Source organism: Nicrophorus vespilloides, unplaced genomic scaffold, assembly GCF_001412225.1.
Source record: "Nicrophorus vespilloides isolate i.1.1-1 unplaced genomic scaffold, Nicve_v1.0, whole genome shotgun sequence".
NCBI classification, from domain to species: Eukaryota; Metazoa; Arthropoda; class Insecta; order Coleoptera; family Silphidae; genus Nicrophorus; species Nicrophorus vespilloides.
The window spans coordinates 13,605-36,644 of NW_017096496.1; the positions used below are offsets into that span (position 1 = coordinate 13,605).

At 26.7% G+C, this 23,040-nt stretch overlaps 1 protein-coding gene across 7 annotated transcripts; it reads right to left on the reverse strand.

Annotated features, from left to right (window-relative positions):
• Positions 1-235: 235 nt before the first annotated feature.
• LOC108557171 lies at positions 236-17,953 on the reverse strand. Of its 7 annotated transcripts, XM_017913594.1 has the most exons (5): positions 17,871-17,906; positions 11,525-11,589; positions 2,348-2,493; positions 2,025-2,289; positions 236-1,965 (listed from the first exon to the last, which is right to left on the reverse strand). In XM_017913594.1, exons 2-5 carry the CDS (start codon positions 11,554-11,556, stop codon positions 468-470), a joined length of 1,941 nt encoding a protein of 646 aa, XP_017769083.1. In that variant the 5' UTR covers positions 11,557-11,589; positions 17,871-17,906; the 3' UTR covers positions 236-467. The 7 variants fall into 7 exon arrangements, with proteins under 7 accessions (XP_017769083.1, XP_017769080.1, XP_017769079.1 ...); XM_017913591.1 differs by lacking the exons at positions 11,525-11,589; positions 17,871-17,906 and adding an exon at positions 14,396-14,463; XM_017913590.1 differs by lacking the exons at positions 11,525-11,589; positions 17,871-17,906 and adding an exon at positions 8,084-8,435.
• Between the last annotated feature and the right edge of the window lie 5,087 nt (positions 17,954-23,040).

Below are 23,040 nucleotides of genomic sequence, written 5' to 3' on the forward strand. Positions count from 1 at the left end.
AAAAAAAATATGAAAAACGAAACTTAAAATTCTTAAGACTTTTCCTCTTAATCATATGATTATATCGAATCGAATTCTATTCGCTTCTATTCCTAAAGTATATAAGAACAATATTAAAATAATTTTCTTCGTCCATTATATATATAAATATAGTATTAATAATAAACGTTATAACAGCTATTTTTATTAAGTAAATATATAGGTATATATATATATTTATGTATATTCACATTTGATTTATTTAAACTCTGTCAACTTTCATTCTCCAATGATTTTCAACTTATTAACTGTATATTTTTTTTATTTAGAATATTGAGATGGACAGCCTGTTTATAAATTATTATCTCTGATTAATTTGCTTATATTTAATATTATTAAGGCTCGGTTTATGTTTATATATATAAAAAATGGGGCTGAAAGGTATAGACTCTAAATGGACAAATGGAGAATCGATGTTTCCTTCAAAACTATGGGCAGTAACAGATGGTCTTCAGGTTGCCTTTCTTGACGCAATCGCTACGCGATCCGTAATGATCCAACCTGCTTATACCAGACTGCAGGATGAAGGGATCGGATTCGGATGTGCGGTCGTATTTGACGGTAGCTTCGAAAATCGCGGAAGGCGAAGTTTCCAAGACTATCAGAAAATACGTGTCGTTCTTGTACCAGTTATCCGCGGACGTGGAGATGCGCGACGACATGATCTTCTTCACTTTGAATTTGGCACACTTTTTGGCTTCCGGCACGGCTAAAGATTTATGGATTCCGTCGATGATGCACTGTGCCGCCTTCTGGACCGTCTCGTTCTCGGAATCGATGGATTTGTAATCGGCACAGGAGCACCAATGCCAATCGATCGAGGCGTCCTCGCACGACCTCTCGAATTCGATCTCCTTGAAGAGGGACTTGCACTTCGGACATCCGCGGCTTTGAACTATACTGTGATTGGCGCCGGAGTAGGTGAGGATATCTTGGAGTGTCATGTGAAGATCGTAGGGATTGGTGAGCTTCAAGCTGTTAGCTTGAAGATTCTCGTATTCCACTGGATAGATCTCCCTGAACCACGGAGGAGTCCAGATGTAGAACATCGGTAGCCTCTCTTCCAACCAACCCGTGTACGTTCTCAGGATCTTCCCGAACCTCAACCCGTGATCACTGATGAATATGATGATGGAATTATCCGTAACTCCGGCAGCGTTGATCTCAGTAAAAAACTTCCTCAGCTTATCATCCATTCGACTAATAGAGTTCAGCATGTTGTGACTGAACGAGTTCATCCAGAAAAACCCAAAATGTGGCGTATTATTTAAAGATATAGCGAAATCTTGTGCGGCGTGGAGGATCCTTTCTCCCGCAGTTTCCGGCCCCGAGCAGTACTTCATGGCATCAACAGTAACAGTTTTCATCTTCTTCTCCGACGCGATAATAAAAGATCTATAGTAATAATCAACCGGTTCCTCCTTGAAACCTTTCTTAAGGTAATTAAACGTACTAATATCCGCAGAATCCTCAGCGTACCCGGTTATATAATTGAATTTACCGTAGTCGCTCCAAATAAAATTGCAGGAATCAAGTTTTCCGGTTACGGTTGGATCACAGGCATCGTACGCGTTATCCTTTTCGCGTCCGGTGAGGATGGCCATGAGGTTAGGAAACGTATTGTCGCCAATTTTATTGTAACCTTGCATCTCGATCCAACCGTTCGTATTCAGGAAGCTCCTGGTCTTCGGCAAATCCCTCATCATGTTCAGACGAGAAACACTATCGACTCCAACTATAAGAACACTTAAAGGCCTCGAACTCTTATCATGTTTAGCAATTTTAGCTTTCTCTTTGCTCGTTATTATCACCGGCATGTGGACATTGCTGTACACCTCCTTCTTCGTAGCCTTGTTCAGACATTTCACCAGCACAGCCTTCTTGGATAAATTCACCTCGCCGTTGAAATCCACGCATTTGGATAACCTAAAACGAAAATCGGTCATTGGATTAACTGTTTTCACTCGAAATCTACGCGTTATTACGAAATGGTGTTGTCTATGTTTTTATCACCTCTGGATACGTTCTGGTAGCAGCAATTCACTCCATTGCTTGAGTACGACTTTACGAGATCACGTTTTATATGGATCTTGGCACTTGTGTGGTTCACGTCCTTCGTTACGTACGTTAACAGCTCTAATTTGCTGCAGGACACGTAACTTTTCTTCTTGTAGAAACCCTTCACCTCCATATTGAAGGGATCCACTTTCGGTATACGACATTTCGAGTTGTACAAAATGAAATCACTATCTGAAAAATACAACTGTGAGTGTCTATGTATTCATCTTTTTATCTTCGGTTTAGTTACAATTTAAGGCATACGCAGGTGGGTAAGTATAATAATTGGAAACTAACGAGAATTTGTATCCCATGTAGACCATACCACAGAAACTCAGCAGTATAACAAAAACAATTTTATCTGATATCAGTTTCAAATCCTGCATGGTGCATTTCCTGGAAAAAAAAAAGAAAAAAAAACATGATTCGTGACCTCATTAAGCTTTTAATTTATACACAATTACTCTAATCCAGTGCTTCTAAACCTATGGGTCATTTTTAATTAGTCGCGAAATGACAGCTGTCACTTTGTATCAAAGCGAGGAACTGGAGAAATACTCTTCGCAATTGGATCGCAGTATAAGAACAAACAAATATGTTGGAACGCGAAATGTGTGTCAAAACGAGTAAAATTATTTTAGAAATTTGTCCGCATTACAACTACAAACAAATATGTTGAATTGTCCGGCTAAAAGGTTCACAAACGCTGATCTAGTCATTAAAAAGATAATATTAGTTAATCCATTTTTGTACTGATAAAATATTTCAAAACTTCGGATAAACTAGATAAAAATTAATTAACTGGAATATCACAATAAAATCAACAAGAAAGTCTTTAATTACGATAATAAATCATTATTTGATAACGAAATTAAGAATTAATTGAAAATGATTACAGAAAAAAAATATTTGAAGGACGAATAAATATTGATTACTTCAAATAGATTGCTTTAATATTTCAATAAAATATTTAAATTAATGGTTGTTAATCAATATTTCATTCAAATTGTTTACATTACGATAAAAAAATTCTTTAATATTTTTTTTATACAGATTATTTCAAATGTTATAGCAGACTTTAGTAATTACATTCGAAATGTAAAAAGGAATTCTACTACAAAGTGTAGGTTAGTATGAACGCCGAGTACATTAGTGCTAAAACGGGAATGCGTTTATAAGGAAATTTATTGTCCGAATGTACGTTAATTCAATTAGTATCCCACCTTCAATTAACGTTAACTGAACACTAAATTGTATTTACATTACATTGATTGAAACATTTCAATTTTAAAATACAAGCACTAAGTTATTAATGCTAATTGAGTTGCCTCACCAAAGTGGAGTACATTATGTAATTAATTGGAAAGTCGAGCTAATATAAAGAGGTCGGAGATATTAAAGGATTCACTAAAACTCCGAACGACGGTAATATCTAATGCCAATGAGACATTCGAAATGTAAGAAGGAGTTCAACTACAAGGTACGTTAGTATGAACGTCGAGTACGTTAGTGCGAACGTTGAGTATATTAATGCAAACATGGAGTACGTTAATGCGGACGCTGCAATCGTTATTTACTATAACGGGAATGCATTTATATGGAAATTTATTGTCCGAATTCGACTAGTATTTACTACAATTAACGTTAATTGAACACTAAATTGTATTTATGTTACATTGCAATATAAGTATTAAGTTATTAATGCTAATTGAGTTGCTCCACCAAAGTGGAATATATTATGTAATTGATTGGAAAGCTGAGGTAATATCGAAGATATTACAGGATTCACTAAAACCCCGAACGACGGTAATATCTGATATCAATGAAAAATGCAATTTAGATTGTATCCATCAAAAATAAATAAATTTCTTACTATTTAAAAATCACTTTTTTACTACTACACAATTATATGAACACTTTAAAAATTCGTTAAAAAACAAACCTATAACAAGCAGATAATACAAACTGAAGCATACTGATCCTATTACATCAAGGATTCTATTGAAGCTCTTTTATTATTTATACCGATGGCACATGGTTATTTTATCAGATTCGGGTGGTTGGAGACATCCCTTTGAATCGATTAAGAAATATAAATATTGGATTCTACAAAGGTGATCTGTACGTTACGCGCATTGCTCGAAATGCAAACCAAAACTAAGTGGAATTTAGCTGCATTAAATGAGTGCAGCTAAATCCCACTTAGTTGTTTTAGTTTATTATTATCATAATAAAAAACACAGTTTCCTCTTACCAGATAAATAAACCACTACCAAACGGAATAATACTATTCAAACATATTCTTCTATTTCAACGCGTGTATATTATCTACGATATTTTTATTATGCTCAAACGAGGCATATGTTTATTATTAATTATGTAAACAAGCGATATTTGCAGTACGCGATGTAATTAATTCGGGACTAAAGATAAAAGAACATAAAAAAGTGGAACAGTTACCTAATTCATATGTATTTTATTACATACAAAACATTTAAAATTTTCATAATTTGAAACTAAAATAGAAACACTTTCATTCATTATAGAATTTAAATAATCCTCTATTTCATCTACTACTATAAAGTTTCCATAATCACAAAAAAATATAAGACAATAAACTGTAAAAATCTCAAAGAATAGAAAGAAAAAATGTGTTTTTGTAATTATTTGGTAATACGTAAAATTTTACATGTCTTTTGTAGTGAAAATTGTTCGATAATTTTTGACAAAACTTATAATGATTTGAACATAAATATGTTCATGAGATTAAATTTTGTATCGAAGTAATTTTTTTATTTATTATTCAATTTATAAATATTGTTCAGAAAGATATTTCATAATCAAAAAGTATAAAAAAGATCATTGATATTTGATAACTGTTAAAATATCAAAGAATCGAAAGAAACAAATCTGTTTCTGTAATTATTTGATAATTCGTAAAATTTTACTTGTTTTTATTTTGTAGTTAAAATTGTTCGATAATTTTTGACATAACTCTGAAAGTTTTCATGATTTGAACATAATTAATTATACATATTAGATAAATCGTAATAAATTTCGCCAAATTCGGTTCGGTTTCATTATAATTATGTAACGAAAGATCATTAGTGTTTATTTATTTGTAAAAAACGAAATTAAATATATTTGATGATAGGAATATTATTTACAGACGGTGGCAATCGCAAGCCCGACGACCAAAATACCGCCAATCAAATTCCTGATGTTCGAAATCCCGACGTTTAAAATGCTGACTGTATCGAAATCCTGAAAACCATAATCCTGACTATATCAAAATCCCGACTATATCAAAAATGTATGCAATAACATTTTTAAATTATTCCGGAGCGTAGTGACTTTTCAATTGTTATTCAAAATAATACAAAATCAAATAAATTAATAATAATTTATTGTTATTAATAATAAAAGTGTAGCACAAGGTGACTACGCTTCGAAATATTTTATAAATGTTATTGTAAAATTTTTCGATATAGTCGGGATTATGTTTGTTGGGATTATGGTTGTCGAGATTCTGATACAGTCGGGATTATGGTTGTCGAGATTTTGATATAGTCGGGATTTCGAACGTTAGGATTTCGATACAGTCCGGATTTCGAACATCGAGATTTCAATTGTGATATAGAACCTAAAAATATACATAATTCAATTAAATTTTACATATGTATCTTTACTTTATACACATAAAACTTATTTTAGTTGAAGTGTTTTGAAATTTTGTAAATGTTTATATATTCTATGTCAGTTTTTAATATTGTTTATTATTAAATATTCTCTTCAGAACATCTGAAATTCAAAACCATTAAACCTTAAAAAAAGTTATTTGTTATTATTTGTTTTATCAAAAAAAAATACTACTTAAATAATAAAAATGTAGATAAATTTAAAGAATAAGAAAAGATCATATAAAAAAGAATTAACAAGAAAAAAATCTGGAGCAAAGCTAAAATGAGAAAGTATGCAGTTTTAAAGACAAAAAGTTGATAAAAAAATAAGCAAATATATGTAAAGAAACCTGATTAAATTATTGCATCATTTCTAATATATTAATATGTTGTTATGGAAATTATTTGTCGTATATTATATAATATGACCTGCTTTACTACGTATTAAGTATTAAGTGAGAGTTACATAATTAAAATCTTAATACAATTTTTGTGTTTGAAATTATTTAATAAATTTATTTTAAAGAAAATTTCTACTAAATATTGAAATAATGAATGTTTGAGTAGAATTGTTGTAATTTGCTTGAATTACTTATTTTTTTGTAATCTATGTCTATTTAAATATCACTATTTCATAATCACATAACATTTTGAAGAACATTTTTAAATAAAAACGTTTTACTCAATACTATAAGCGTATTAAGCATTGAGTAACAATGAAATAAATAAAATTTTCGTTATTTTTTTTTGGTTTATTTAAGAATCAATATTTTTAAAACAAATTTTTTATAAATAATAATATTTTTTTCAATCTTAATTTTACTACAAATTAAGAAATTATTAAAATTATAAAAGAATTTTCTTAAATTATTTAATAAAAAAATAATTTTAAATCAATTTTCTATTATTTATTTTTTGTTTCCAATTAAAAGTTGGAAATAATTAAAATGTTCATACACAATTAAATTCTTTTGAAATATTTAATAAATTTTGTATTATATAGCAATTTATTTTAATAGTAATTTGGAGTAATAAGTAAAATTCTATCGAATTATTGAAAAAACAAATGATTTTAAATCAATTTCCTATTTCGTAACAATTTATTTCAATCAAAATTTGGAAAAAATAACAAAGAGTTAATTAAAATTTTAATTAAAAACATAAACTCTCTTAATTCTAATCACATTTTTTGTAATCTGAAATGGAAATACAAAATTTTTGTCAAAAAATCGATTCAATAGAAATCAAAATAATTTAAAATGAATATTTCTAATCTAATGAAATGATTAATATTTAAATAATAAGTACATTTGGAGTAACAAAGAAGTAATATGTAAAATTTGAATACAAAATGTAATTCTCTAGAATTATTGAAGAAACAAATCATTCTTAAATCAATATCCTATTTTGTAACAATTTATGTCAATCAAAATATGGAAAAAACAAAGAAATTTTTAAAATTTTAATTAAAAATATAAATTCTCGTAATTATAATCAAATTGTTTGTAATCTGAATTTGAAATACAAAATTTTCAAAATAAAATCAATTCAATACAAAATAATTTAAAAAGAATATTTGTAATCTAAAATATTTAATACTTAAATAATAAGTAAATTTGGAGCAACAAAGAAATATTAAGTAAAATTTGAATAAAAAATATAATTCTTTAGAATTATTGAAGAAACAAAACATTCTTAATCATTATCTACTATATTTTTTCTTCAATCAAAATTTGGAGTAACAACGAAATAATTGTAAATTTTAATATTTAAGATACAAAACATTCTTAAATGAATTTTCTATTTTGTAACAATTTATTTTAATCAAAATTTGCAGCAACAAAGAAATAATTAAAATTTTAATAAAAAAAACAAACTTAAATTCTCTTAATTATAATCATATTTTTTTAAATACAAAATTTTCAATAGAAATCAAAATAATTTAAATTGAATATTTTTAATCTAATTATTATGAAATGATTAATACTTAAATAATTAAAATTTAAATATAATTTCTTGAATTTTTCTCACATTGTTAATGAGTAAGAAAACAATATTTTTTTAAATATTTTAGATAATTTAAAAACCAAAATATAAAACAAAAGCGATTGAACAAGTCAAAATCGAAATTCGAATACGCAAATCAAATCCATTAAATTATTTTTAGAAGGCTATTTTTGCATATCCTTGATGCGTAGTGCACTCCACGCCTTTTGTCAATAACAACAACATAGAAAAAAAAACACAAACAAATTGGTTACTTAAGTATCAATTAAAAATATAAACTATAATTGAAAACTAGTTACGTATATTCACGAAAGATCCTTACGCTGAAATCCCGGGTCTTTTCCATTTTCAGGACACGCATTTCGTCGCATCCATAATTTGCACACTGCACACGGATCAATCACAATTGCAGCGCCACACACACAAAAAAATCCTCTCGTTTCAATCACGGTTTTTATGATTGCATAAAAATATACGTTACAGATAAAAAAAATGTTGTAAATTATACAATTTTTATGAAGCGAAAAAAAATGTGAAATGCAGATGAAAACTGTGCGTATTAGAAGGGAATGGGACAAATTATTAGAGGGAAAACAAAAGAAGTTGACGACGCGAAAACATCTCGGCATTGGCGCACGTTTCCACACGCTGAAAACTGAAAATTGATCGATAAATGCAGCGCTCGCGCATGCGCATACGCAATTACGTTAATAACATCATTTTCTTCGATAAAAGAAAACTAAGTAAACTCTGCACTTTTCTTCTTTCGATTTTCAATTCTAGGAAATATTCTTACATTTTTTGTTTAATAAATTAACCTCAAGTTTTTCTTATTAAGCAATTATTTAAGAAAACCTAAATATAATTTATAATTAATTGACATATTTTGCGCTTTTTGGCTACGGACCAAGGAAAGTTACTTAACTTACGGCTAATAATAACCGGAGCAAACGTTTCGTTGACACTTCTCTTTACGACTCTTGCACTTAAGAAAACAAAAAAGAACAGGAAATGAACTGATGTGTAATAAATTGGCAATTACTAAAGGCTTAGTTTAGAGAATGACTTCCTACCTTCAAATATCGGCCTTGTCTGATGCGTAGCTTGCATCAAAATACTACTATTAATAAAGCTGAGCTCTTCTTTTTTTTTTATCTATCTTCATTTGAAAATGGGTTGACACAAAATTTTAATACAAATTTTAATCTACGTTCATTTCCGTTTTCTAAACAAACTTTTATGTATATCAAAATTTAAAGAAAGAAATGTTTTGTTACAAAAAACAAATACAAATACTTTGAAATAAATATTTTGATTTTATATTATTAACAAAATATACCTATTATCGATTATAATAAATCTATTATTTCAGTTAACTCAAACTTTTATCATTGCCAAAAATGTATATAAAATGTGTACAAAAAAATCTCGAAATATAAATAAATATTGAGAAAATCTGTTTATTTTGAATTTATCCATTAAAAGTAAATAAGTTATAACAATATGTTTTAATAACATTACCTGCAGAAAATTTGATTTTTGATTGATAAAAATAATATTAAATTGTCAACTGTAGACAATCTTTACTACAAAATTTATATTTTTTACTTTTTATTTGTATATAATTTGATTGACAAAAATTTTGTTTTTAGTATTTGTTATAAAAAAATGTTTAAATATAATTAATTTACAATACAAATTTCTATACTAAATATTGAACATAAAAAAAAAAGTTTTACTTCATACAAAAATTAACCGAATGGTTGACTTAACCATCGATCTAGTGGGCATAGGTTCAAATCCTGGTTAAGCCAGGTCCTTTGTGAGCCCTCTCGGTGATTGCAACAATAGGGGCATCCAATTGATGTCAACCGCGATCTTAAATTTACTCAATGTTTACATTGATGAACAGATTGTGAATAAAATTATACGAAATAAAAAAAAAATTGTTCACAATAGACTATAGATAATTTGATGTTTTTATTAACAAACATTTAGTTCTATTAGTTTTAGTATATGTTAATTTTTTTTTAAATATAATTAATTTACAATACAAATTTATTTACTAAATATTGAATTGAAAAAAACGTTTTAAATTGTTCACTCTAGACAAAGTTGACTACAAAATTTAAGTTTTGATATTTTATTGACAAAAATAACATTAATCACAGTCCATTTTTTTTTTATCAAAGTTGATAATAATTTTATTTGAAAATTAAACTGCATTGTTGTCAAAAAAATAAACTTACATTTATTATGGAAGAAAGCTGATAAAAAATTAAAATATTTAAAAAAAATATTTATGTTTTGAGAAAAGTAACATTAAACAAACTGAATTGTCGAATAACAATTGTTAAACAAAAGGTAAATATATCGAGAAATTTCATTGTTTCCATTTTACGACATTGTTGATAACATTTATAAACAGTTTTAGGAGTAAAACTCACAGATAATTAAAAATGTAAACTAGTTTATGCAGAGAACAGTAGGTATTTATGTATAAAAAATTGTTTTATAATATTCTAAGAAATGTCATTGTTTTAATTATACGGCATTCTTGATAACATTTATTAACAATTATAAAAGAAAAACTCATAGATAAATAAAAATATAAACAATTTTATGCAGAAAACAGTGGTTATTGGTAAATAAGATGATTATATAAACAATTTTTGAAGAGAAACTCGCAAATAATTAAAAAAATTACCTAGTTTATGTAGAAAAAAGTAGATGTTTGTAAATTTGATCATATAATAATTTATTGGAAACAATTTCATTGTTTTAATTATACGGCATTCTTGATAACATTTATTAACAATTTTAAACGAAAAACTCATATACAGTAGAACCTGTTTTTGAGCGGTCTTTTTTATGCGGTTTTTTTATGCGTTATATGAAATCCAATCAATTCCAACGGCGTTAGCAACATTGTAATGTTTTCCATCAGTGTACATATGTACACAGCCTGCTATAACGATTATGTTAGTCGATTTTGAACCAATTCATCACAAGAAGATGCGCGTTTTGGATTAACACGAGTAGCGGTGAATTATGTATGTGCATTTTCAAAATTTCTCCATATGCAAAATGAGATTTAAAATGTTTCCATGTGTAATTTATTTTGTTTGTATGCACTTTCTCATGTATTTCGTAAATCTTTGACATGTTTTCTAAGTGCGATTTTTTTATTTTCCACCGCACAAAAACAGGTTTTACTGTATAAACAAAAATATAAACTATTTTATGCAAAGAAGCGCTGTTTTGTTGGTAAATAAAATGATTGTATACAAAAATTGTTAAGAAAAAATATTCTAAGAATTTTCATTGTTTCCATATAACATTGTTGTTATTGTTGATAAAATGTATAAACACATGAATTAAAAGTGATTAAATAATGATTTCTATTCTGTTGTGACTCACAGTTATTGTGTTTAGAAAATATCATTTAAATTTCTCTTTATACAATACCAAACTTAAAATTAAGTATTTTTATAATTTTTATTTTAGTATTTGTTAAAGAAAACTGTATACATTACATTAATATAATATAATACATTTTGCAACACAATTTTTGTACTAAATATTGAATTAATAAAATATTTTCATTCCTAAAATTATTTATTTGTTTTAATTAAATTATTTTCTTATAAACTATAGTATATTATATAAAAGCGATGCTACTGTTATATCAAATTAGTTGTGTCTAATACTAAAAAAAATGTATCAACATAATAACTCACAATTGCCTGATTCTTCTAAGAAAGAAGGACATCTGATCCACGGTATACAGAGGATATTAGGTGATCTGTAAAATGTTGATAAGATCAAAATAATTCTAAATGTATTTTGTTTAAATCAATATTTTAGAAAATTTACTAGATATTTTTGAATCAAGGACCAATTTTTCCAAGACAAAAAAAAACAGTGAATTTTCAGTGAAATTACTAGATTCTTTTATTATTTTATTTAGCTGAATACTAACTCTTATTATACAAGAGAAAAATATTAGAATTTTAATAAAACAACAACATTTTAATCTAAAAATGAAGAATTCACTAATTTTTTTATAATTCATTCAGATTTTTTTAAAAATTTATTTATTGTTTATAATCTGTCATGTATTAATAAATAGGTGTATTCATACAGACATACCTTGTATAATTCGTAAACAGGCTTGACTTTTTATAATATACAATATAAAAAAATAATTATGTACGATTTTTTAGAATTTATTTTTATTTTGATCAAATTTGATTGTTTTGAAATTTTCAAACCGTACTACAGTGAAACCGCACTATTGTGCACAAGCACAAAACTTGAATTTACAAGTTTACACATAGAAGAAAATTGATACATTAATAAACATTGTGTAAGTTCATAGTTATTGTGAAGTTTAAAGTACAAAAAATTACCTTATTCGTAAGTTCCACACAACATGTACGACATGTGCATTACTACTGAAGTGCAATTTGGACTGAAGTGCGTTGAGTATATGCAAATTATAGTTTTAATGACGTTAGTAAACTTATATATGGAACAAAAGAATAATGTCTATTACATAATGCATTCACTGCAATATTTTTTTATTATTTATGTTTTATATTTAAATAGATTAAAATGTTTTTTTTTGTTATAAAACATGAGTCATAAGAACGAAAAAAAAATCATATAATATAACGAGATAAAAAAAAATTCTTAAAGTGATAACAATAATTATATACTGCAGCATTTAATAATAACTAGATGGTAAAAATATGATTATTAACGGTTTTTATATAACATATTACATATTCATATTATGATGTTAAATTGTTAACATTATTTTTGTAATAAAAATTTTCAATTTACGATATTATGATCATAAGCAAGTAAATAACTTTTCTTTTAGAAAAATTTAGTGGAAATAAACTTTATAGTTTTTCTAATACAAATATTTAATTAAAGATGTTCAAATTATAAATAAATACCAAAAAGATTTCTTTTACAAATATTCAATGAAATTATTGTTTTTCTAATACAAATTTTCAATTTACGATGTTTAAATTGCACATAATTAAAAAAACTTTTCTTTTAGAAATTTTCGTTTTTAATAGGAATTTTTAATTAAATTATAAATAAGTATAAAAAAGAACGTTACGTTTTTTACAAATATACAATGAATTTATTGTTTTTCTAATACGAATTTTCAATTTATTATGTTGTAAATATCAAATTGTAAATATGTAAAAGACACATTTCTTTTACAAATATTCAATGAATTTATTGTTTTTCTAATACGATTTTTTAATTAAAGATGTTAGAATTATAAATAAGTAAAAAAATCTTCCAAAACTTTCAGTTTACTTCTATTAATCAAAATAGAAAATATTCTAGTTAAACAGAGTAAATAAAAAAAATATTTTATAATACCTGAAAAATCCTATAAATTCAATAAGATTTAATTAAGTTTCTCACTGATTTTTATAACAAATGTGCTATGTACGTATTTTACATTCATGTCACATCGACAATAATTGTGATTATTCACTAGATGTAACTAAAATTTAACTGAGTAACTTTTATCTAAGTTTAATCCTTGCGAATGATATAAAGATTATGTAGGCTATTAATAAAATACATATTATGACAAAACCAAAGTTCCCAGACACAATTAATAAAAACTTATGTAAGATATATACAATTACAGCAATACCTCGCATAGTGCGAGTAGTGCACTGCTTGTAACCGGACTAATCGAGGACTATATAAATGGAAAAAAATATGGATCATTTATGTAACAAACACATTTCTGTTTAAATTTTTAGGATTTGTTTTTATTTTGCATTTTCTTTTAATTTTCAAACCGAACTTATGTAAGTAAACAGTGCTAATTTTACAGAAGTAAAAACAAATTAGTTGATTTTAAAAGATATACAATTACAGTAGTACCTCGCATAGTACGGGAAGTGCATTAATTAAACCGGATTAATCGAAGAATTAAATACATACAAAAATAAACCGCACAAAAGAGACTTGACTATGTAACTAACATAATTTCGTGATGAAATTTTTAGAATTTGTTTTTATTTTGCTTTTCCTTTTAAATTTTCAAACCGAACTATAGTGAATCCACATTGAATGAAGCCGCACTATGCGAGGTATTTATTTATGGTAAATATTAAGTAAATCGAATATAAACATTAACCTTCTGGAGAAGAGAAGGGAAAGGAAGGAGAGAATTGCACATATTAACAAATAAGATAAATAGTTAAATTTGATAACAGCGTATGTCATTTAAAATAAATTTGACCTTTTTGATCTTGAGATATATTTTTTTTCAATGTAAATCGGTTAACGAACATTCGAATTACGAACAACTTCGAACACTTTAGGAAAAGACACATGTTTCAGTTAACGTTACTTTTAGAAGCTAACAATCGTGGTGATATGAAGTTTGATCCGTTTTTAAATGGATTGTGTTCGTTAACCGAACATCCATTTCATTGTATTGCTGTATTGTTGTATAATTATAAATGTTGGCTATTATATGAATTAGCAAATTTTCAGTACAAAAATTCTCTCAACATTAAAATATCAATCAAATTTATAATAATTATTAAAAAATAACATACGGTAATAAAGTAATGTCATCATCGGAGCAATCTTCGAATTCTTCAGGTTTCATTGCAGTTTTATTGGTGTAAGTTACGAATTGTCAAAAGAGTTCAATCTACGTCTTATGGATGGATTTAATATTTCTTAGAATCGAGCACAGATAAACATTTCATAATAGCACAAGTTCACGCACTGACACTTAAACACGTGACAAACAGCTGATATATTTCAAAAAGAAAATTTATTTTTCATGATCATTCATTTTTTTTTGCAGTTCTTGTTCAATGAGGATATATTTCTGTGTGGAATTGGGCGTCGAAATAAAACCGCGCAGGACAAAATCGCGCAGCTGTAAAACAATCACGTTAAATGCACATTCATTGCAATTTATTGCTGTAAGTTACGAATTATCAAAAGAGTTCAATCCACGTCTTATGGATGTATTTGATATTTTTTAGAATCGAACACAGAGAAACATTTCATAATGATATAAGTTCACGCACTGACACTTAAACACATGACAAACAGCTGATATATTTCAAAAAGAAAATTATTTTAATAACAATATGTTTTTCATGTCCATTCAAATTTTTGCAGTTCATGTTCATTGGCGATATATTAGTGGCAACGAAACAAAACCACGCAGGTCAAAATAGCGCCGCAGTAAAACAACCACGTTAAATGCACATACTGCGCGCTTCTATCCTGCGCTATTTTGCTACTGCGCGCTTCTGTCATACGCGCTGTTCTTGCGTCTTCGTGTAATTGTATTGTATAATATAAGAGTGTTTTTTTAGTTGGCAACATGTTTGGTATTCTTGCTGCAAACCTTTAGATCGGTTATTGTAACTAAGGCAATTAAACAAATAAAAAATTAATGATAAATTCGATGGAGGACGTTGCTTATCATTCAAATGAAATAAACTAAATTAACTATTATATCTATCACAGTTATATGTAAAATAATAAACTAAACAAATGTTAAAAAATTGAAAAACAAATATAATTTTTTTTTATACAGATTTTAATTTATTTAAAAAATAAAAACAATATTTACCAGATTTTGATGAAGTAATTCAATTGAACACACTAAATAATTAAATGAAACTATTAATAGTTGTTGTGGTTTTCTTTTGAAATTTTATGTATTATAATAATTCCATTGAAAATTACCTTCTTGAGGTTGAAGGTGAAATTTGAAAGTCTAATACGCAAAGTGTTAACAGAAAACGTAAATTTGTAATTAACATTTTTTTCTTCTTTTCAAGGCTTGATTATTGTTACAGGGATTTTTGTACATCATCGCGTAGAGATGATGAAGTAATTATCATTAACTTCTATGAAATTATCCATTTGGGAATCACGTTTATAAATAATTTTGTTATAATCAAGGATATAAGACATCAATTATTACTAAAAAATATTTTGGTATTTCTTGGAATTATTTTCATTGTACAGCAATAACTTGCATAGCGCGGTAACGTCAATATCTGAGATTGCTTGAAACCGAACTAATTGAGGACTTTTATCGCACAAAAAGAGACTTGAAGAAAAAAAGATCATTTATGTATACAAATATAATAATGAGTAGTATTTTTTTTAAATTTATTTATATTTTGCTCAATTAAAATCTGGTTTGTTTTGAAATTTTCAAACCGTACTGTAGTGAATCCGGATAGATCGAAGCCGGAGTATGCGAGGTAATGCTATATTATTGATTTTAACGAGAAATTGTATATTTTTTTTATACAAATTCAATATTTTTTTTGTAGTATTCTTATCACATTGTTAATTAGAATTATTACTTCTAAATTATTAATTTAAATACGATTATACGATTATATCAAAATTATATCATATATTCAATAAGTTATTGATTTTAATAATAAAGTATTTATAAACAAATTATATAAGAAAACTTTGATTTTTGTAAATAATTTTATTAGATTATTTCTACTAATAATAATTGAAATATCAAATTTTTTTAAGATATTAAAAAAAAAACTATTAAAAAAATACTTTCGTTTTAGAAAGAAACCAAAGAGAAGCAAAAAAAGTGAGTAAAATCAAACATACTCAATGAAAGTGAAGTTATAGACAAACCATTCCTAGTTAATGGTCAAGTGAAAAATATAATTTATTTTCCGCTTATTAAAACTTACAAAAAAATATACAACAAATTTCAAAATAATTAGAAAAAATCTAATTTAAAATGGGTTTATATTGCAAGCTTATATCGAAAGACCGTCTATTGAAATTCCGACGTTCAAAATCCCGAAGCTTGAAATCCCGACTACCATAATCCCGACAATCAAAATCCCGACTATATCGAAATCCCGACTACCATAAAAATGTTATTGTAGTAATTTATAATAATTAAAGACACTGTCAGGATTTCGATATAGTCGGGATTTTGATTGTCGGGATTATGGTAGTCGGGATTTCGAACGCCGGGATTGTGAGCCAGCCGGGATTTCGAACGTTGGGATTTCGATAGACGGGGTTTCGGCTGTCGGGCTTGCGATTGCCACCGATTTAAAATATTCATATAGTTGAATTAAATAATAGCAGACTTTTGTAATATAAAATAAAGTTTACTTACTTAATAAAAAATGTGATTGTAAACAAAATATATTAAATTAATAAATGAAATCTGTAATGTTTGTCTCTTTGAGTAACAAAATCGCACATATTCACGTCACTATTAGGTCAGTAGCCTATTGCACTGTGTACACTAGATCTTAGAGACTTTCTTAGAAATTAAATAATAATGTATGCGTTATGTAATGGGCGATAATTGGACGAAAATCGATATCGGCTAAAGCCAAACATCAATAAAGAAAAATAAAATGGAAACTCAGAAACCGCATTTCAATATTTATAAAACTTAAGTGTTGCATCAAACAAAAATACTAAATAAACAATTTCAAAGAAATTATAACTTAGTGTGGTTCCATTAATATCCCGGACTGTTTGAAACCGGACTAATCGAGGAATTTATAACTGCATACAAATAAATCGCACAAAAAAAGAGTAAATGAAAAAACAAATATATTTAATTTGTTAAAAATTTTCAAACTGAACTATATAGTGAATCCGGACTGATCGAAACCGCAAGTAATTGCATTTTTTTTTTGAAGAAACATTGTATAAACAGATAATTTCACAATAGAAATTAAATGAAATTAATATAGAAACGTGATGAAATAAGCAATTAACAAAAAATATTTCGTTTTGTTTTCTTTAAATATGTAATTAATAAACAATTAGCCAAAATATTTAATAAATATTTTATAATAAACAAGTGAAACAATTTCGTAATTGCAGGTAAGAAAAACGTAATCTATTTATTTTCGTTTCTTTTCTATAAATATAGAATTAATTGATAAATATTTGCTTGTTTATAAAACATTGAATGAGCGTCATTTTTCACAGGAAATTAACGTTATCTCTATATTAGATATGATGTAGTTGTTTCATTTGAAAACTTACTGCGAGAGGATGAGTTTTCGACGTTGGAGCATCGTCGTCGATCAACGTACATCGTTCTGACTGCGAACATCACAATGGGAAACTGACCAATTTAAAGAATTACCTTGTAAAATCATTAGCATCAATAATAATAATAGAGAAACACGTAATGCTCCGTACGCTTTGGTGGGTATGCAATTATCATTGTGTTTTGTTTTGAATAATTGTTATTCCTTGCATTTATTAATTTATAATTTACAAAAAAAAATAGAACGCTGAGTTTTCTATATCAAATCCGAGTTGCTGCACTGCGTTCTATTTCCGCTAGGATTTGTTTTTATATTTATTTTGCTTCGGAAAGTTTCTAAAGATCTTAGAAATTTTAACGCACTATTTAATGAACAGAGAAATTTGTTTTTGTAAATATGCACAGTTTTCTGTATGGAGAAATCTTAGTAATTATAAAAAAACACGAATATAGGATGAGTTTATTAAGTACTTGATGATTAAGAAATTACTAATGCTATATGTGAATACACCAATACCTCACATAGTGCGGTTTCGATTAGTCCGGATTAACAACAACAAACAAACAAAATTTTAATTGACCAAAATTTAATTAAATTTAAAAAAATGTACACTAAATTGTTTTGTATACATAAATGATCGGAGTTTCAGTGAAGTTTTAAAGTCCTCAATTAGTCCGGTTTCAATCAGTGCGTGATATTGGCGGAACTCGTACTACGCGAAGTATTGATGTATTTCTTTATAAGTAACATTATGGGTTTTTGGTTCTTTGTTCGTGGTTACATTATTGTGCGCTGTTGTTCTGCGAGTTTTTGTTACTGCGCGCTTTAGTCGGCGCGCTTTTGTCGTTGATACAGCGTTTGTTATTGTTGTTACGGCACCGTTTTGTCAATCTGCAAATAAACTAAACTCCGTAAATGACAGTAAGTAAAGCTAGTTTAATTATTTAAGTTAGTACAAAATTTTGACATTTAGAAAATTTATGTCCTCAAATTTTTTCTTGTTAATTTTTCATCAAAACAGAAATTAATCATGTTAGTACATATTTTTATTTTAGACAAAACTCGCAATAGAAATATAAATTTGACATTTAGAAAGTAACTAAAGATAGTAAAAAATAAATTAGTAGAAAATGTTGACATTTCGAAAATGAAAGTCCTCAATTTTATCTTGTTAATATTTCATCAAAGTTTTCTATTTCACAGTTACATTGTCAGTAATTAAAACAATAATGTCAGTAACAAAACTCGCTATAAAAATATAAATTTGACATTTGGAAAGTAACTAAAGATAGCAAAATATAAATTATTTAAGTTGGTATATATTTTTTTATGATAAAAGAAACACAACTTTATTGTTGTTAATTTTTCTTCAAAACCTTCTATTTCATAGTCACAATGTTATAATGACATAATTTTCAAAGGTTGGTACAATATTACAAAAAACTAAAATTTTCCAAATAACAGTAACTAAAGATAGTAAAAAGTACTTTGTTCGTATTTTCGCTAAAGAAGAAACATAGTTTATATTTTTTCAACAAATATACTTGTAAATTCTAGTGCATATAAATCTACTTTGAAACCGGACTAATTGAGAAACTAAATACATACAAGAAAATCGCAAAAAAGACACTTGACTTAAAAAAAACATCATTCATCAATAAATTTCAAACCGGACTGTAGTGAATTCGGACTATGTAAGGTATTCCAGTATGTGAAATAAATGAAGTCTTACCTTGATGTATCACAAAGTCATAATGATAGTAACTAAATATAGTGACATAATTTTTCTAAGTTGGTACAAATTTTAGTTTTTGGACAAAATATAGTATTAATATTAGAAAAACAAACTAAAATTTTCTAAATGACAGTAACTAATGATAGTAAAAAGTACTTTATTCGCATTTTCGGTAAAGAAGAAACATATTTTAGTTTATATTTTTTTCATCAAAAATACTTGTAAATTCTAGTGCAAATAAATCTACTTAAATGATGCAATGATGGCAAGTTGTAAAATAAAATACAGCATTACCTTGCATAGTGCAGGTAATCAGTTCCGGCGGACTGTTTGAAACCGGACTAATTGAGGAAGTAAGTACAAACCAAAAAAATGCAAAAGACACTTTAAAAATTATCATCATTTATCAATAAATTCCAAACCGGACTATGCGAGGTATTGGTGTACGTGAAATAAATTAAGAGTCTTACCTTGATATAGACATTTCCTGCACACATTAGTAATGATAAATAGATATATATTTTGTATACATTTAATGTACGATAAAAACAATATCAGTAGTCATTATCAGATTAAAAAAATAATCCACTGATAAAAAAATAAATGAAATAACGAAATAACGAAACTTTAACTATGAAAATATAATAATTTTTGCAAATTCAAAAAACTCAAATAAACTATAAAAGTAATGATTTGTTGTTTATGTCTTTTTTATATTAATAAATACAAAAATCTTAATTTTATTTAACTTAACTTCAAACAGATTATTATTATCTTATCTAATGTTATTATATCATTTCCAGAATTAAGTACAGGAATGCCTCCCATAGTCCGGCACCTGTCAGTCCGCTTCACTATAGTCCAGTTTGAACATTTTAAAACAAACCAACTTCAGCAAATTATAAATAAATTCTAACGAAACTTACGTAACACAAAATCACAAACTTTCTCTATACATAATTTATCACTGTTTTCCTTTGCACAGTCAAGTTTCTTTTTGTGCGGTTTATTCCTCTATTAGTCCGTATTCTATAGACTGATTACTGATTAACCGGACAATACGAGATATTACTGTATATAATTGAATTACATCAGTATTTTTGTCTTGTTTATCGTATTTATTAACACTTTGATTTGTCTTTATTTTCTACAATTATTTATAAGAAATAGCCTTTTCAAATGCATAGCATGCACTGACTGATACACGTTACAATGTTTTATCTAAAATAAATGGACTTTAAATTCATATTTTTTAATAAAAACTGTATTATCGATAAACATTTTTTGTTTTCTGGAGTCGGTCAACAATCGGAATAACAAAATTGTCATAATCACTTATTGATTAGTAATATTCTAATGAAGCACTGGCAAGAACATTTAACATTTAACATTGCAATATTTCAAGTAAAATATGAATAAAGTTGAGAGAAAAATAACAATGTTAGGTTTAAGTGGATTTGTATGAACATGTTAATTAATTCTTTTGATAATTCTTTCTATTAGCATCATCATTTTTACATTAGTCATTGTATGTATTAGTTCAATAAAACTATCTTAAAGTATATCGGTATATGTTCCTAATCCGTTCTAGAATCTTTGACTTATACCAAACGAATTCTTTCCATAAGAAATTAATAAATCCGTTTCCATGAAAATAACACAACTTAATACTAAAATTCATAAATACAAAAGGAATTAGATGAAATCTGCTTTAAAAACATCAGGTTTAACGTTTACTTGCATCTGGTTGAAGAATATCAGGTTTGACGTATACTAAAAATCTATCTATCAATGAGATAAAATAAATCCATTCTTTTTTCTCTACTTGGATCTGGTTGAGGAACATCAGGTTTAACGTTTACAGATTTTTACTGTCAAAAAAACTTTAATTCTGTCTTCTCCTCAGCATGTCTTGTCATTTCAGACAATGCTATTACGGCTTGTTTGGACATTGTTGTGATTTGTATTCCAAACAAAGGTCGTATACTAAACAACATTTTGTTTGTGTTCAAAGAGGACATACACAATAATTTAAAGACTACTTAATACTAAGATTCATAAATACTAAAGCAATGAGATGAAATAAATCCTTTCTCTTTTTATACTTGGATCTGGTTAAGGAACATTAGGTTTAAGGTTTACTAAAAATCTGTCTAAAGAACTTTACTTATGTCTCCATTTGAATGTTTATAAAAGTATGATTAATAAAGTATACAATAAAAAAATATCAAAGCAAAGATATATTATTCAATTTGCATAAAAATAAGTATTCTTTCCACAATATTTTACAGAATCTTTAATGTATAATCCAAATAATTGTATGATTTCTGTCTTCATATAAATATGTTCTATGAAGTATTCAGTAATATTCATATAGGCAACCAAATTTACAAATTTCTAGAATACTATTATCAATTTTGTGCTAGTAAATGATATATATCGAAATCCTGACGAATTTCCCAATATTAATGAGTTTCTTAAAAATATTTTTTTGAGTATAAATAACATGAATTAATAATCAAAATTGTATTTTAGATTATTTTTTATTGTTAAGGTTTATTATGAATAAGTCTATATCAAATAATAAAAGATACTGTCGGATTTGTAAGTAGTAAATTTCCATTATTTTCTTAAAGAGAAGCAATAGAGTTTGTTTTTAAATCAGTATATTTTATTCGACAATTACTTAGTTTCTTTTAATATACATTTAAGTTTTAAAATTTAATAAAAATCTATATTTGTTCCCTTTCAAGTTTCTAATTATTTAAAATTTCAATTAAATATTTAAAAATAATTATGAATATAATATATCGTTACATTGCGTATGATGCCAAATACAAATACTTTTAATAATTTTTATGTGTATTATATTTATTACTGTATTTATTTCTATGTAAGTTGAAAGGCGACAAAAAAAAATGTAGATGGAAAACGCATCTGTCGAATTTTGTTTCTTTTTTTTGTACTCGATATTTTATTTACGAGAGAATCGAGTTATTTATATTTATTATTAAGGCTTCCAGGATGCGTTCGAAGGTGAACGAAACACGTGAAATTTAATGATTTATTCGTGGAGCTCAATTTTCTCCTTTTTAGTTTAATAATTTATTTTGTTTGGTGAATATTTCTTATACTTCTTATACTTATTAATTCAATTTAATGTTTAGAACGTAGAACGACGACAGATAATTATTATAATATACTTTCAAGACATTCGAGCACCAGGATATTAATTATGTAAATATTATATAAATTTTAAGTATACAGTTTCAATGTTTGTATTATTTAAAAAAATATTTCTTAATAATTAATGAAGAAATTAAATAAACATTATGTAATATCAAATTGTTCTATTCTAATTTTATTCCCATACCACCTATATTATTCTCAATTAGTCTATTATCCCATCAAATTTAATATTTATAAT

Coding starts and splice junctions, on each gene's coding strand:
- LOC108557171 (XM_017913590.1), bottom strand. CDS start 8,145: ATGCGTGTCCTGAAAATGGAAAAGACCCGGGATTTCAGCGTAAGGATC. Junction 2,290..2,347: donor ACCTGCGTATGCCTTAAATT/GTAACTAAACCG, acceptor TGTATTTTTCAG/ATAGTGATTTCATTTTGTAC. Junction 1,966..2,024: donor AACATAGACAACACCATTTC/GTAATAACGCGT, acceptor TTTTCGTTTTAG/GTTATCCAAATGCGTGGATT.